The sequence below is a fragment of the Lepidochelys kempii genome, chromosome 1 (genome assembly GCF_965140265.1).
Source record: "Lepidochelys kempii isolate rLepKem1 chromosome 1, rLepKem1.hap2, whole genome shotgun sequence".
Taxonomy (NCBI): domain Eukaryota; kingdom Metazoa; phylum Chordata; order Testudines; family Cheloniidae; genus Lepidochelys; species Lepidochelys kempii.
Window position 1 is genome coordinate 44,905,549 of NC_133256.1, and position 15,015 is coordinate 44,920,563.

Sequence of the window (15,015 nt, forward strand, 5' to 3'; positions counted from 1 at the left end):
TCCAACCCTGATATTCTATGATTCTATGATTCAGTCACCCTAGCCCTGAAGTATCTGTTTGGAATACATTAGAAGGAAATCCTTTTCAGTGTCCTGTCTGTCTGTTCACACCATCAGCATTTTTTGGACTGTCATTTTTTCCCCAAGTGCGCTTTTCAACTAACACCAAAAACAAAAAAGGCTCTCAATTGCCTTGAAGTATAAAATGCTACCTGACGAGAACAACAGTCTCAGCCTGAAAGGGTGTACTTGCTAGAGTAATGTGTGAATCCAAATGAGTATTTCTGATCTTTCAAATTAGATGTGCTGGAAGCAGGGGAGAGAAGAACAAGCCCCTTTTAAATGTGCCAACAGCAGATAGCAACAAGTCGAGTTTAATTAAAGCAACCAAATGTCAGTAGACAAACAGGTGTTTATAAATCACACAGCTCAAGTCTCACAACACACCAGGAGTCCGAAGGACAAATACACCATTTTAAAAAACTGATTTAAAAGCTGAGTTTATATCAGTCTCACTACCCCACATAAAAAGGGTACTACCAGTGAAACCATGAACAATTTCCAGACAACAGTAAACCAACCACTCCAATATCCCATTTCTGAATGGATGCCAAAACCAAAGCCTTCAGGGGAAAGTCATAGCTATTCACCCTCTCTGCCATTATACATTCTACCAGGTAAAGTATGGTATCATGGAGCGGGTTAGGTTCCATTCAATATCTTCATAAATAATTTGGATAGAGAATACACCTATAAAGTTTGAGGACAATACCAAGCTGGGAGGGGTTGCAAGCACTTTGGAGGACAGGATTGGAGTTCAAAGTGATTTTGACAAACTGGAAAAATGGTTTGAAACAAATAGGATGAAATTCAATAAGGAGAAATACAAATGACTACACTTAAGCAGGAATAATCAGTTGCAAAAATACAAAATGGGAAATGACTGCCTAAAAAGGAGTAATGCAGAAAGGGATCTGGGGATTATAGTGGATCACAAACTAAATATGAGTCAACCATGTAACATTGCTGACAAAAAAAAAAAGTGAACACCATCCTGGGATGTATTTGCAGGAGTGTTGTAAACAAGACATAAAAAGTAATTCTTCCGCTCTACTCAGCAATGATGAGGTCTCAGCGGAAGTACTGTGTCCAGTTGTGGGCACCACACTTCGGGAAAGATGTGGACAAACTGGAGAAAGTCCAGAGGAGACCAACAAAAACAATTAAAGGTCTAGAAAACATGATCTACAAAGAAAGACTGAAAAAATGGGTTTAATCTGGAGAAGTGAAGACTGAGGAGGGACATGATAATAGTCTTCAAGTACATAAAAGGTTGTTATAAAAAGGAGGGTGAGGACAGGACAAAAAGTAAATTGCATCAAGGAAGAGTTAGATTAGATATTAGGAAAAACTTTCTATCAGTCAGGGTAGTTAAGCACTGGACAAATTTCCTAGGGAGGTTGTGGACTTTCCATCATTGGAGGTTTTTAAGAATAAGGTTAGACAAACACCTGTCAGGGATGGTCTAGATAACACTTAGTCCTGCCTCCGTGCAGGGGACTGGACTGGACGGCTTATCGAGGTATTTTCCAGTCCTACATTTCTATGATTTTTCTGCGCCCAGCTAAGAATCAATTCATACCCTGAAATATAACGATATACGTCATCATGCTCTAGTATCAGACAGTTAGGTGGGAGAGCAACTGAAGATGTTAAACAGGCAGGTATTATGGCACCAAAAGATCTTCTTCACTTGACTTCAGGGTCTTACACAGAGCATTAGGTGCCTAAAGAGATAGGGCTAGAGCACACAACTCAATGTCTTGCACATTGAAAGAGCAAGTACCCAGTAGGCTGACTGATGATTAGAATGTTCCTATTCACTGTCCTACGTTGTGTGTAAAGTCTCTATGTGACATATGTACAGACAACAACACAGACAGATTAGTGTCATTGTTTGAGTAAAGGTTTTAGCTTTCAAGGAAATGTACACAATTTAATGCCTGAAAGCAAACAAAAAAACTATGATTCTAGAACTCTTAGTCAGCAAATACTCCTGCCATATCTATTAATAGAACAAGTAAATATTTTCCTTTTTCATATTTTACTAATAACCTCGCCATGTGTCACTTATCTATGTTCACATTTCAATGACTAGTTCTGGTGTTTTATTACTGAACTTCTATATTTATAGACAACCAACAGTTCCTAAATGTGGGAGTGTATTATTACCGTTGGTCAGAACATTTCAAAAAGTGTAAAATGTAATTCAAAAACCAGGGAGGGGCAGCATAGTACCAGCATTATTTTCATTAATCAGAATGACAGGCAACAGATCAACAACAAAACCGATTACAATATTAGAGCAAGAACAACAACAAAACATGCTTAATTAAAAATGTATCCCCTTTTCAGCTGTGAGGTTATGGCAGGTTTCTCATTTCTAGTATTTTTAGTATTAAAGATAGATTGGCCTGTGGTTTCTAAAATATCTGCTATTAAATGATTAAGTCTCATTTTCTTTCACCAGGATCTTTTCCAAGACTATACGGGACCATTAATGTAAGCCTCACATCCCATGAGTCCACACTTGGTAAATGCATCGTGCAACAGCCAAAGCAAAACCTTCAACCAGAAGGTAGCTCCTTTGCAATGTGATCTTGCTACGTGATGGTTGATAAATTGTGTACTGGCTATTAGTGAATTCCCATTTATTTTCTTAGCTCTTGAAGTCACAGCATTTACTCCTTAAAGTCCTGTTCCTGCAAAGACTTATGCACATGCTTGACTTTATGCCATTGAAGTCACTAGAATTACTCACATACATAGTTAAACACATATTTAAGTCTTTGCTGGATATGGGCCTATATTATACAATGGTATCTTCCTCAGAAGGGGATAGTAGAATGCATTAGGTCCTATCATCTGTGTACAAAATACTCATTGGTGTCAATGGGAGATACACCTGCAAAAAGATGGTCAATTGTGATCCACCGGCCCTGGTCCTGCAATGTGTTCCTGAGGTAGGCAGATCCCTATGCCTGTGCTGAATTGCATTGACTTCAATGGGGCAGCGGGCAGGCACAGCGTTCTGCTTCCAGGGTACCTGTTGCATGCTCAGGGCCATAGTTGGCAGAAGCTGATACATAGTGTGAGCACACCTGATGCTGCCTGAGATGGGTTTCACAAATTATAAAGTAACATTACACATGTGCCGACTGCACTAGAAAAAAGTCATAGCAAGAGACCATTATTTTCATGAGCAATTTGCATCTTCATTAGAAAGCTGATAATGGATCATGTGTGCTAATCCCATTTTTAGCAGCCAAGTCTTAGCAGTTCTGTCAAAACCCACCACAGAAGCAGTGAAAAATATTACATTAGTTAACATCTGCCTCCAGTAAGTATCACACCTAGGGGAAGTGTAAACCACATGACATCCTAACAAATGCAACATTCTGACCAGGGTGGGTGTTTAGTTACTGAACGGATTGTACCTTACCTGTTACATAAAAGCTAATGTTTCTTTCAACATTTCCTACTTTATTGGAAGCCACGCAGCTGTAGATTCCGGAAGATTTGGCTTCGGCTACAGCCAGAATGCTAGCAGTCTGTGAAAGCAAGAATAGTTTGAGCTCATGTTAGATTAAGAAGTTGTTTGAACCCTTTTTTAAAAAGTTCCTATTGACATTAATATGATTCAGTTGCTCCATTCATTCAGTGGTGATTAGTAGGAGGTGTCACCATGTCAGGCTCTGGTAATGATGGAAAAATAACAGGAAACTAACTGCCCAGGAGACCACTCCATTATCAGAATCACTACAATCCAAATCTTTGCATGTGCCTTTCAGGGTGATTTATCTCATGCTGCTGATGTAATAACGACAGGTTATAAAACATGAGGTGTGGCATAGCATGCTCTACCCCAGGAGGCTGCCCGTGGGTCAGTCAGTCAACAAAGGGAGAAGGTGAGGAACGCCTTATTTGTTTGGATAATACTGGGAAAATGAAGCTCCATTTCATAACAGATGAGTTTGTGGCATCTTTCGTTGTTTCTTGTAACTGCTACGAGAATGAGGGCAGGGGCTGGACAGACATTACTCACCTCTTCCTTTTTCACATTTTTTTCCTTTTGGATTTCAGTTTTAATACAGTTAATATAGTAGCAGTCAAAACTCTGCTTTGATGATCTATGCCTCTATTCCGCTATTCTGATCACACCATCTTAGAAAGCCTAGCACACTGAATGCTTTCCTGAGGTGATATAATTTGTACGAGCAGATAGCTGAAGGGCATGGCACAGTAACATCTAACATTGCTTCAGAGAAAAACGTTACACTGATGCCTACACGAGGGAATACCATGCATAGTGGTGGATGGATGGTCTAGTGCTTAGGGAACTGGTCTAGCCCATGGGAGACCTGGATTCAAGTCTCTGTTCCACCACAGACCTTCTGTATGACCTGGGGCAAGTCTTTTAGCCTCTGGGTTTCAGTTCCCCATCTGTAAAACAGGGCTAACAGTACTTCCCTGCCTCACAGGGGTATTGTGAGGATAAACACATTAAAGATTGAGAGATGTTAAGATACCATGTTAGTGGGGGCTCTAGAAGTACCTAAGACAGAGATTTTGGGGAGGGGGATTCCCCAAATAATGATTGGTGGTAGTCTTAATTTCTGTTATTTATTATTATTAATTAATATGAAACATGGTGCTATCCAAAAAGAGCGTGGGCATGGTGCTGTGTGTGTGTATATATATATATATATATATATATATATATATATATATATATATGTAAGAAGGCTCAAAGTCTAAAAGGATAAACAGACAATGGGTAGGGAAAATAGGTACAATGGTCGTGGCTGATCACATCCTGATAATTCAGTTTAGCTCCCCAGTTGTTCGTCAACCCAACCATTCTTAATTTATTTTGCACAGGCATCATGGTAGAAGTAGGTTTTGAGAAGAAATTTGAATGCAGACAGAGCAATGGGACTGCAAAGTGGTTCAGGAAGGGCATTCATTTTTTCATGCCACCTCGAAAGGAATGGCATGGATAAGAGCATGGCGATGGGTCTAAGGAAAGCAGATAAAGACATGTTGAGCTGGCGTTATTGGTAGAGTGGTGTGATAGGCAGCAATGAGAAAAGATACGTCTATGTCGATTAACATGTTTGAGTTTTTTAACAAAAATTATTGTAGTGCAGTTAATATTTTCTTCTGTTCATTCTGTCTGTAACTAGAGTCATGAGTCAAGATCAACAACATTGCTCCTTACTGAGGCATAGTGACCTTCTACATCGCCTCACTAAGTGCTGGTCAAACATGCTAAAAACAATGTTTACGAACTGTGATGATTTGGGGGTCTGTTTGTTCAGCTTATGAATTCTGGTTGATGTTATGAAGTGGTTATTATGAAACTGTTGTATCAGGGAATGTCTCTGTGACTGGGGAATCCAGCATTTGCTAACAGGGCCTGTAGCATGTCTGACAGACCAGGGACAATTATCAGTCATTAAACTTTCATAGCTGTATTCAGGTGAAAACACTTTGGGAGAGTGGGTTGGCTGAAGCTGAGAGAAGCTAGCTCTTCCAACCTGTCTGCAGGGCGGGGAAGCGGAAAACCCCAGCAACAGAACAAAAAAAACCAGGTGTTCACAGGGGGCCATAAAAACTCAAGGGACTCAGAGACACATAGGAAGCTTTGGGTAGGAGAGAAAAGCATGCTTGGTGGGGCGGGGAGACAGGTAGAGGGGTCCTGTTTAACTGTGGGACCAGTCAAGGTCAGAGGCAGCTAAGTTATGTAGAGAGAGATGAACTACTTGATTTTGAGGAGAAGCCATGAGCTGCAGGAGAAGGCTCCTGAACATCACAGAGGACTCTCCCCAAGACCAAAGAACTCTCTAGAGAAGAGAGGAAACTGAGGCAGGATAATGCATACAGATGTGTTTGTTATTTTGCCTAGATCTGTGTATCTTTCATGCTAAGTCAGAGTAATCATGTTTGGAAGTCTGACTGTGTGTCTCTGTTGGCTTGCACTCTCATGTGCTCCTGAAGAGTGAAGCTGTAAATCCAGAGCACCCACAAGGTGGAGTTCTGGGTGTGTTTAAGATATGGGGGAGTCTGAGGGGTCAGGACTGTTCCCAGGAGCTGGGCAATTGGCTCACTGAGTCTCAGCTCTCAGAAGGGGAGCTAGACAGAGAATCTGATTCCAAGTGTGTGCCCAGAGACCACAGCCAGGAGCAGTGTCTGGACTTTGCTCACTCTCAAGAGGCTTAAAGCACACAGGGCCCACTGAAGTGGGCCCCAAACACAACAGTCTGTTCAGTGCTTAATTTGAGCCAGGGCTTGGCAGTTCATAGTCCCAGCTCCTCTGGGCTTGCTCAATCAGTTATGAATGTAAAAAAATTGTTTGAGCCCGGCACCTCTTTCAGTACAAATTAAGCACTGAGTGAGCTGGAGCTCACGAAAGCTTATGCTCAAATAAATTTGTTAGTCTCTAAGGTGCCACAAGTCCTCCTTTTCTTATTGTGGATACAGACTAACACGGCTGCTACTCTGAAACCTGAGTCTGGTGAGTGTCCAGCCAGGGGAAACTCTAGCCAGGTTACGTGTCTGTGACATGAATATAAATTCACACTCTGCACTAGCAAATTATAGAGTTACAGATAACTGAGGCCAGGTGGGGCATCTATGATCTTCTAGTCCATCCTCTGGGATACCACGGGCGTTCTAATTTCACCCAGTGATTCCTGCAGTGGGGGGGGGAAGGGATTATTTTCTCTGCTACACAAGCCAACACTTTCAGGCTCAATAACTTGTGGCTGAACTAGATCATCTGTTTTAAAAAGACATCCAATCTTGATGTAAAGACTAGAAGTGGTGGCAAATGTACCTCTTCCCTGGGTAGGTTGTTCCAACGGTCAATTGCCTTCACCGTTAAAAAGTTACATCTTATTTCCAATTATATTATTTCTAACTTGGCCTTTCAGCCATTTTCCTGCTAGATGAAAGAGCCCAATAATATCAGATATCGTCTCTCTGCATAGGTACTTACAGATCAAGTTGCCTCTTACATTTCTTTTAGATAAGTTAAATCAGCTGAGATCTTTAAGTCTCTCATGATAGTGTATGTTTTCCAGCCCTTGAATTCTTTTTGTGGCTCTCCTTTGAATCCTCTCTAATTTTTAAAGGTGTAGACATTAGAGCTGGGAGCAGAATTCCAGCAGTGGGCTCACCGAGGCTATATCACTTGATATTATTTCACACCCATTTTGCATAGATGTAAACAACTACACAAAGTACCTGGCAGGGGAGAAGCAGGCCTTGGTCTCTGACTCTACTGGTATCTGATATCTATTTTATTAGACTGAAGCTCATAGTGTATTATTCCTGAGCCTGAGGCCTATATGGTAAATACGCCTTCTGCAATTCCCCCAGTTTGTGGGAATTAATTTTATCATCCAATACTTTGTCTGACACAATCAGGTCTCATTTTTAAAAGGGAAATTTCCTCTAAAGCATAAGTTTTCTTATTCCATCAGACTTAGATATATTAATTATACCCGGGCAGAGGCCAGTGCACTCCTTTAGATATGTATATAGTATTACCTCAGTTATTGCCTTAGGTACTTGTAGTGTATAGGAATAAGACCGTATCCCTTTAATATATTGTCTGTGAGTCTTCTAATGGTGCACACTGTGCTCTGTGTTGTGAAAGCTGTCTGAAAACTCTCAAAAAGCAGTGTGTACGTAGCTAGTCTTGGTTTGTGTATACTGAGTAAATAGCCTTACTGGGGACCTATCTGAGCTTTGTGTTTTCTTCATAGTGTTGCGTAAAGAGAGTGTTTGATATTGACTTCATGTCATCTAACTCCTTCAGCATCTGACATTCTCTGCAACGTGAAGAGGTTTAGAAATTGGCCGGAGCAGCGCTGTCTGCACAAGAGGACAACACACAGCAGTCAGATGCCACAGCTAGCTATGACAGGGTAAAGGCTGGTATCTGCTAGCTTCCACCAACGTTTATCTTGTATCAAACCAACCCAGGCCAATTGAAGTATTAAGTTCTAAGAAACAAGGCACATTGCCAAGTCAGAGGCTGGGGAGATTATTCTCCTGTTGCTGCTGCCATCACTAGCAGCTGAGAGAAGAGGAGATCCTGAAAGCAAGGAGAAGGCGGAAATGGTGGGTGGCCATATCTGAGGCTGATGGGGAGGAGGATCAGGAGTGCAGGCGCACTGATTAAGAGAGGTGACAAAATCTTTGTAGGCAGGAGGAAGCACAGGTTGATTCCTCCCCTCATGCTGGCGGTTTCTACATTAAAGTCCCATTCCGCGTAAGAGCCTGTACAAAGGACTCACACTGTTGAGATGGGTGGCAGAGAAGCCAGAGGGAAATGGTTGGCAATTTTGACAATTTTCCTGGGGAAGATAGCTCCCTCCCTCCTAAAAGGTCTTTACATGCACCTCCGCTGAGGGGGAGACCTTATTGTGGGAGACCCTTGTCGAAATACTGGAGCACATCACTGTGTTGTTTTAATTGTGCCAGTGATGTTACATACTTAATAGGTTTCAGAGTAGCAGCCGTGTTCGTCTGTATTCGCAAAAAGAAAAGGAGGACGTGTGGCACCTTAGAGACTAACCCATTTATTTGAGCATGGCAGGAGGTATCTGTGTCAAATACCTGGACAACATGCTTCACCTTCAGAACAAACATTGTTTTCAATATAAGAAACACCTACTGAAATATCTCTGAATTGAATAACCAGACGTGGACAAAAGTCATGGGGACCCTTTTTGTCCTAAGTTTGTGCTGTCAAGGCAGGTGACTTTGTTGCTCATAAAGCAGAGCTGTGTCTTCAGCAGCACCACAAGCAGAACACACTATCCCCTTGAAAGAGCAGTGGCAGGAGCAGCCCTAATCATTTTGCTGGCCAGAGCAGAAAACATTTTCAGCGCCCCGCCCCCGCCCCTCTTCCCCCCGAGTGGTGAGACAGTGCCTCCTGAAAGAAGGTGCCCCAAAACAACCGCCCTATTTGCCCCCCCGTAGAACTGGCCCTGCATGATTCTAAAGAAGCTGTAGTACAAGCAATGAAGTATTCCTGGACGCACCCATCGGGCCCTCTTATTCAATGCCATACGGCTAATACACTAACATTTGACTCACCGCCTCTGTGGCACCTGGCGGGAGGGGATGTCAAGGAGCCGATGGCAGACAGAGCTCTGCAACTGCATGTGCCAAGTCATGCTTTTCTACATGTGTCAGACTCTAGGCCCTGCCCAGGATGCCCCTCTGAAGTGATTCTTTTAAAAGTGATAACAAATTCTAGTAGCACTGAGGAGGATGGACACCCCAGAGAAAAATTATGTGTGGTACATTGAAAATAAGGCAAACTAAAATCCTGCAGTAATGCTCTTAAAGTAAATAGTACAACCCATGGCCCAGATCCTCCGAAGAGCTTAAGCATATGAGTAACTTATGAGCATAGAAGCAGTCTTACTGAAATCAGTACGACTGCCACATGGTTATAACTGCCCATATTCTCCACTGCTTTGCTAGGTGTGAACCAGAAGAAACAAAATAGAGGGTGAACTATCAGAAATACTTTCATTTGTTAGGATCGACTTTATATAGACACATTTATGGCTCCACAACTCGTAACACACAGGATCCATCCCTACCTTCTCAAAATATTAGCCTAATTACACTCTCCAAAGTGATGTATTATTTATCTAATGTACGTAAGTGTTTAACACATTTTTATTAAACTACTGTCCTGCACGAGTTTGTATTTTACACTGCAGTGTCACAAACTGTAATGGCACCTACACATCTGTGACCAAAGATGGTATCATCAATCAAACTAAAGAGGGACAAAAACAAGAGTAGTTTTAGGTTTGGAAAACCTTTACGTTTGGGTGTTTAGTTTGCATTTTATCCTAAATCCTGAAGTCAAGTGGCTTTGCCACTCATAAATGATACGTCCATCCAAAACGTATGCCAATAAGGTGCACAGATACTAAGGTGATAAGGGCCATGTAAGTAGCTGGATGGATAGATAAATAAATAAAACCTTCATAACATACCACACTACACGGTCATGTATTAATTCTCGCTAAATCATATATTATCATATATTGCATAGCCAAACACTCCAAAGTTAGTAAATGCCAGAATTAAGGTTTCCTGTGTAACCTTAATTTGGCCCTCTTGTACATATGCACTGTGATTTAGCTTTTAATTACATGATTACATACTATTTTTTTCCACAGGAGCCCTGCGTCGTTCAGTGCACAATGCTCATTTAATGAGCAGTTATTCAATAGTTTGTTTTCTCCTCATTGTTCAATTTGTGGCCCCCATGCCTTATTTACTGCTCATTATTCAATCCTGGTCCAAAGACAGAATCACTCATTTCCTCATGGGCTTTTCTCTGGCACGCGTCACTATAATATTTGAGTGCTTCACAAACTTGAATTAATTTTCACAAGTCCCCTGGATAAGGGGGTGGTATTATCCCCACTTCACACATGGGGAACTGAGGCAGTGAGAGTTTAAGGTTTAAAGTAGCCAGTAATGTTGGGTGCCCAATTTGAGATGTTGAGGAGATGATTTATCAGAGTACTTAGCATTACATAGCACTGTCTATGTCCAAAATACAATTCACGTTGACTTCATCACAGCTGCAAGCACTCAGCACTTCTGCAGATCATACAGCAGGATCTCATTAGGCACCCAGAAAATGAGGAACACACAATTAGTGGCCACCTGGGAAAAGTTTAGTTTAAGTGACTTGACTAGCATCACATAGAAATTTTGTGGTAGAGGAAAGGACAGAATCCATTTCTCTCAGGCATTGTTCAACTGCGTTCACCATGAGATCATCCCTTCTCTTTCTGAAACCCTCTGCCTCATTCCCGACAGACCTTCTAACTTCTGCAGCAAATGAAGCAGGGGTCTTACAAACAAGAGTCTCCTTCACTACAAATTCCTGAGTCATCCTCATCCCACCCCATGAGGCAGGAGTCCTGTCGGAAAAACTAGTATGTGATCATGTAATTGAAGACTGTATCATAATGCATAATACACACAAGGGGGCTGAATTAAGGTTGCACAAATAGCCTGAACTCTGGCATTTCCTAACTTCTAAGTGCTCTTAGTGTCCTTTTAACTTAGTTTGTGTGTGTGTGTGTGTAATTCCCAGCTTTTAGAAAAACAAACTGAAAAACAGTAGTTCTGTCTTGTGGCATCATATTGACAGCCCCATGGTTTCATCAGCAGGGTTGGAGCTTTGAGCCACATAGCACAGCCATCTGACACTTGAGCTAAGAGAGTAGCTCACAGCAGTAGTAGGTTGTAATCCTCTATGTGGACCAGTGGACCAGTATTAGAGGAGATGAGACACACTCTTTCTCAGAAGGCTTCACAGCTATTTGCTGACAGCAGATGAATGGAGAGACTCGGGGATCTTTTGTTCCATTCCAGTCTCTGGAGGGGAGCATGCTCTAGTGGAAACAGACTCTTTTGCTCCAACCTGTCCCTGCCCTGTTTCTTTCCCAACTCTTGCTCTTTGTCCCAATCCCATTTTCCTTGCCTACATAGTCCCAGTCTCCACTCCTCAGACTTCTTATCCCAGTCTCCTTGCCTAGCAAGTCCTAGTCTTGCTACTCCAGACTCTCCATTCCCAGTCTCCTTGCCCAGCCTTTCCCAGTTCCCCCTACACCCCAGTCTCCTTGCCCAGACAGTATACGTTCCCCACTACCAATTCTTCATCCAGTTGGTCTTTCTCCTCCCTCTGGCCTCCATACATGCTCCCCCCCTGCCCATAGAATCATAGAATATCAGGGTTGGAAGGGACCTCAGGAGGTCATCTAGTCCAACCCCCTGCTCAAAGCAGGACCAATCCCCAATTTTTGCCCCAGATCCCAAATGGCCCCCTCAAGGATTGAACTCAGAACCCTGGGTTTAGCAAGCCAATGCTCAAACCACTGAGCTATCCCTCCCCACATTCGCCATCCCCACTGGCTCTCAGTCCAAATTTTCCTTCCTGAGATCCTTGTCCAATCTCAGAGTTCCTCTCCCCAACCACCCAGGGCCTTGTCCCAATCTCTTTGCCCAGCCAGTCCTAGTTCTTCCCACACACCCTGGCTCTCTGTCTCTCCTCCTTCCTCACCTCCTTCCCCACACCCCGCTGGTTCTCAGTCTTAGTTTCTGCTCCAGTTCGCAGTCCCAATCTCCTTGCCCTGCCAGACTTTCAGTCCCAGTTTCCCTCTTCCCTGACAGCAGATGAATGAAGGCCTGCCAGCCTTCAACTCCAGTTTCTGCCCTCACCCCCAGTACCCTGTCTCCTCTCCATTTGAATCAGGCAGCTTTCTCCTCCACATTATCATGGGAACACCAAAAGGCACAGCCCTCACAAGAAACCCCTCATCTCTGCCATATTTCAGGTCCCTGCCTCAAAGCATGAGGGAGTCAGAGCTTTTGAAAGAAAAGGTTGCCAGGATTTTTTAACATGGGCAAAACAAGTTATTTCCCCAAGCCTCATTCTTGGAAACAGCTGAACTGTTTTGGCTGAAATGTTCAAAAACAAATTCATCCTGTGGCAAACACGTGGAATGAAAAATTTCAGGCCAAACAGTTGAAGTTTGGCAGTTATATGCAACTGAAAACAGGGTCTTATAATGGGAAGTGTCAGGCAACACACACACACACACAGGGATAGATTAATGCACCATTTCTTACTTTATTTTTATTGCAGGTCACCCACATATTGCCTTTGCAATGAGTTGTTGCTCCAGTTAAGGATAACTGCCAGTATTAGCATTGCATGAAATATAGCCCTAATTTTAGCTGGGAGCACTCATAACTGATGTTTCTTAAGAACTGAATGGATCAGTTTATATGAAGAATCTAAAAATAATCTGAGTTATTACACTGTAGAAAATCAATGAGAAAGTCCAATGTGAGAATGAAAACTTTGGGTGTGGGAATTGAATCACTTGAACAGTTATTTGATGATTAAGTATTATTGCTTACATCATTGACTTATTCCATTATACCACTCAAGTTTCTCAATGTCTGTTTAGAGAGGTTTCAGCGGAAATGTTACTAAAACACTGTCACAACCATGGTTTCTCTGTGTCACTAAATGAATAATGTCGCACACCCTTCCTGTGTTCTTTTACCCATGCAAAAGGGGGAGGGGGGAGGGGGGGAAGGGCGGGAAGGGCTAAACTTAATAATAAACTAGAGGTTGCATTTATATTTCCATACAGACAACAAACCAACTCACTGAAACAAAAAGCCAAACCAATGAGAACCATGACCTGATATGGCTCTAATGCTCTATTTACACACAACGTGGACAGAATTGGCAACTCTTCCTTAGGCAAGACCCAAACACTTACCTTGATTACCAAAAATAAACCTTTGAACATGCCTTGTTCATCTCTTGCCTTAATTACTGTAACTGTCTTTGGCCTCCCCTGTCTCAGTTTTCCTCTCTCCCTCTATCCAAAATAACTATCCTTTCAAGTTGCTCTAATCATGTTTGTTGTTCCATCCCTCAGTCCCTTCACCAGTTTCCTCTGTCATTTCACATCAGTTTTAAGATCCTTGTTCTCAGGTGCCCAGCTCCATCCCAGCTCACTCCTCAGCTCTTTCCTCCTTGCTCCATCCCATCCAACTTTCCACCCTGTCCTTTAAGTGCTGCCTTTGTCTACTTCTCACACTGAGCTTCATGCCTTTTATGCTTGGAAATAGGAATAGTAGGAACATGGATGTATCAATACAGAAGGTATTCAGAAGTTCTCTGAGAGTTTTTTTTAAAGTAACAGCTGACATTGTGATGAAATGTCATATCCAGTCTGCTTAGTTCTGTGAATGGGCTCAACATTCCTCCCAATCAGGAAGCTTTTGTCTCAACTGTCTCCACTTTGACTTTGCTTTGGAACACAATGAATGAATTTTTTAACTAGATATGTCAGTGATTCTAATCCTACACAAGTTGACTGCAAAGACAGCAAAACCACAATCTCTCCTGGCAATAAAAATGTCTGACTACTCTATGTCAGCCACGTATGTAGAAATCAGGCAACGTAAGACTTGGCAAGAAACTATGCCAAGGGCCAGAGAGCACATTTAGAAGAGCTATCTGTCCTCAGCCAAACAGGGCCCGAAGACCTGGGAAAAGCAACTCTTCAGAGGCAAGGAGAACTTACACTGACCTAGCTGGAGCTAACCACCACATTTCAAGAAAAGATTATTTGTGCTTCAGATGGCTCATAAAAATTACAGAAGCCTCCTTATCAGCTCCCTTTTTGCTATCAGCGTTATAGCTAAAATGCATGAAAAAGTTTGGCAGTAACTCATAACTCTGGTGACTTCTAAATGCTATTCTTTTAGTGCAGACACGTGGCCACAAAGCAACCCCACACAGTCCATTCTGGGATTAACAGCACGTTGGATAGATAAGGAGAACAACTGTGTTTCATTGTAAAACTTTCAATAATACACACACACAGGAACCATCATTTCAGATGCACTTCTGGGCATGCTTCAAAAAATGGCTGATTGCCAAAGACTTCAAACAAACTCTGCAATCCCGCAGCGAGGATCCATTATTAGCATCTTCCTCCAGGGAGGAACTTATTTGCCGTGGGCTGGAAGTTGGCCTGACATTTAAGCCCCTCCCCTTCCACTGTCTCCAAAAAGCACAACACACAAACAGATTAGGTCTGGCTATTGCACAGCTGATTCAATGTGTGGTGGCCAGGTAGGACCACTTTCAGCATGGCTAGATGCCTGTTGGAACATAATTGGGTTCTCACTGTCTTTTGTTCATCGTATCCCCACGTGGAACAGCTTCCCTCTTCCTGTGCCCCAAATGACTTCCTTTTCCTCTTTCAAAACCCTCCTTAAACCATGTTTTTCATGTAATCTTCCAATTCTAGCCTCTCCCATCTTTGCCTCGATCCTTAATCATTTGCACAGTCCCTGGCTGAATTGGAC

At 42.5% G+C, this 15,015-nt stretch overlaps 1 protein-coding gene across 3 annotated transcripts in view; it reads right to left on the minus strand.

Annotated features, from left to right (window-relative positions):
- FLT1 (fms related receptor tyrosine kinase 1) overlaps window positions 1–15,015 on the minus strand; it is a 138,800-nt gene that overhangs the window by 51,798 nt on the left and 71,987 nt on the right. For all 3 annotated transcript variants that reach the window (XM_073340752.1, XM_073340742.1, XM_073340762.1), the window contains one exon: window positions 3,503–3,611. In XM_073340752.1, coding sequence (XP_073196853.1) covers window positions 3,503–3,611 — 109 coding nt within the window. The remainder of the gene's footprint in view (window positions 1–3,502; window positions 3,612–15,015) is intronic.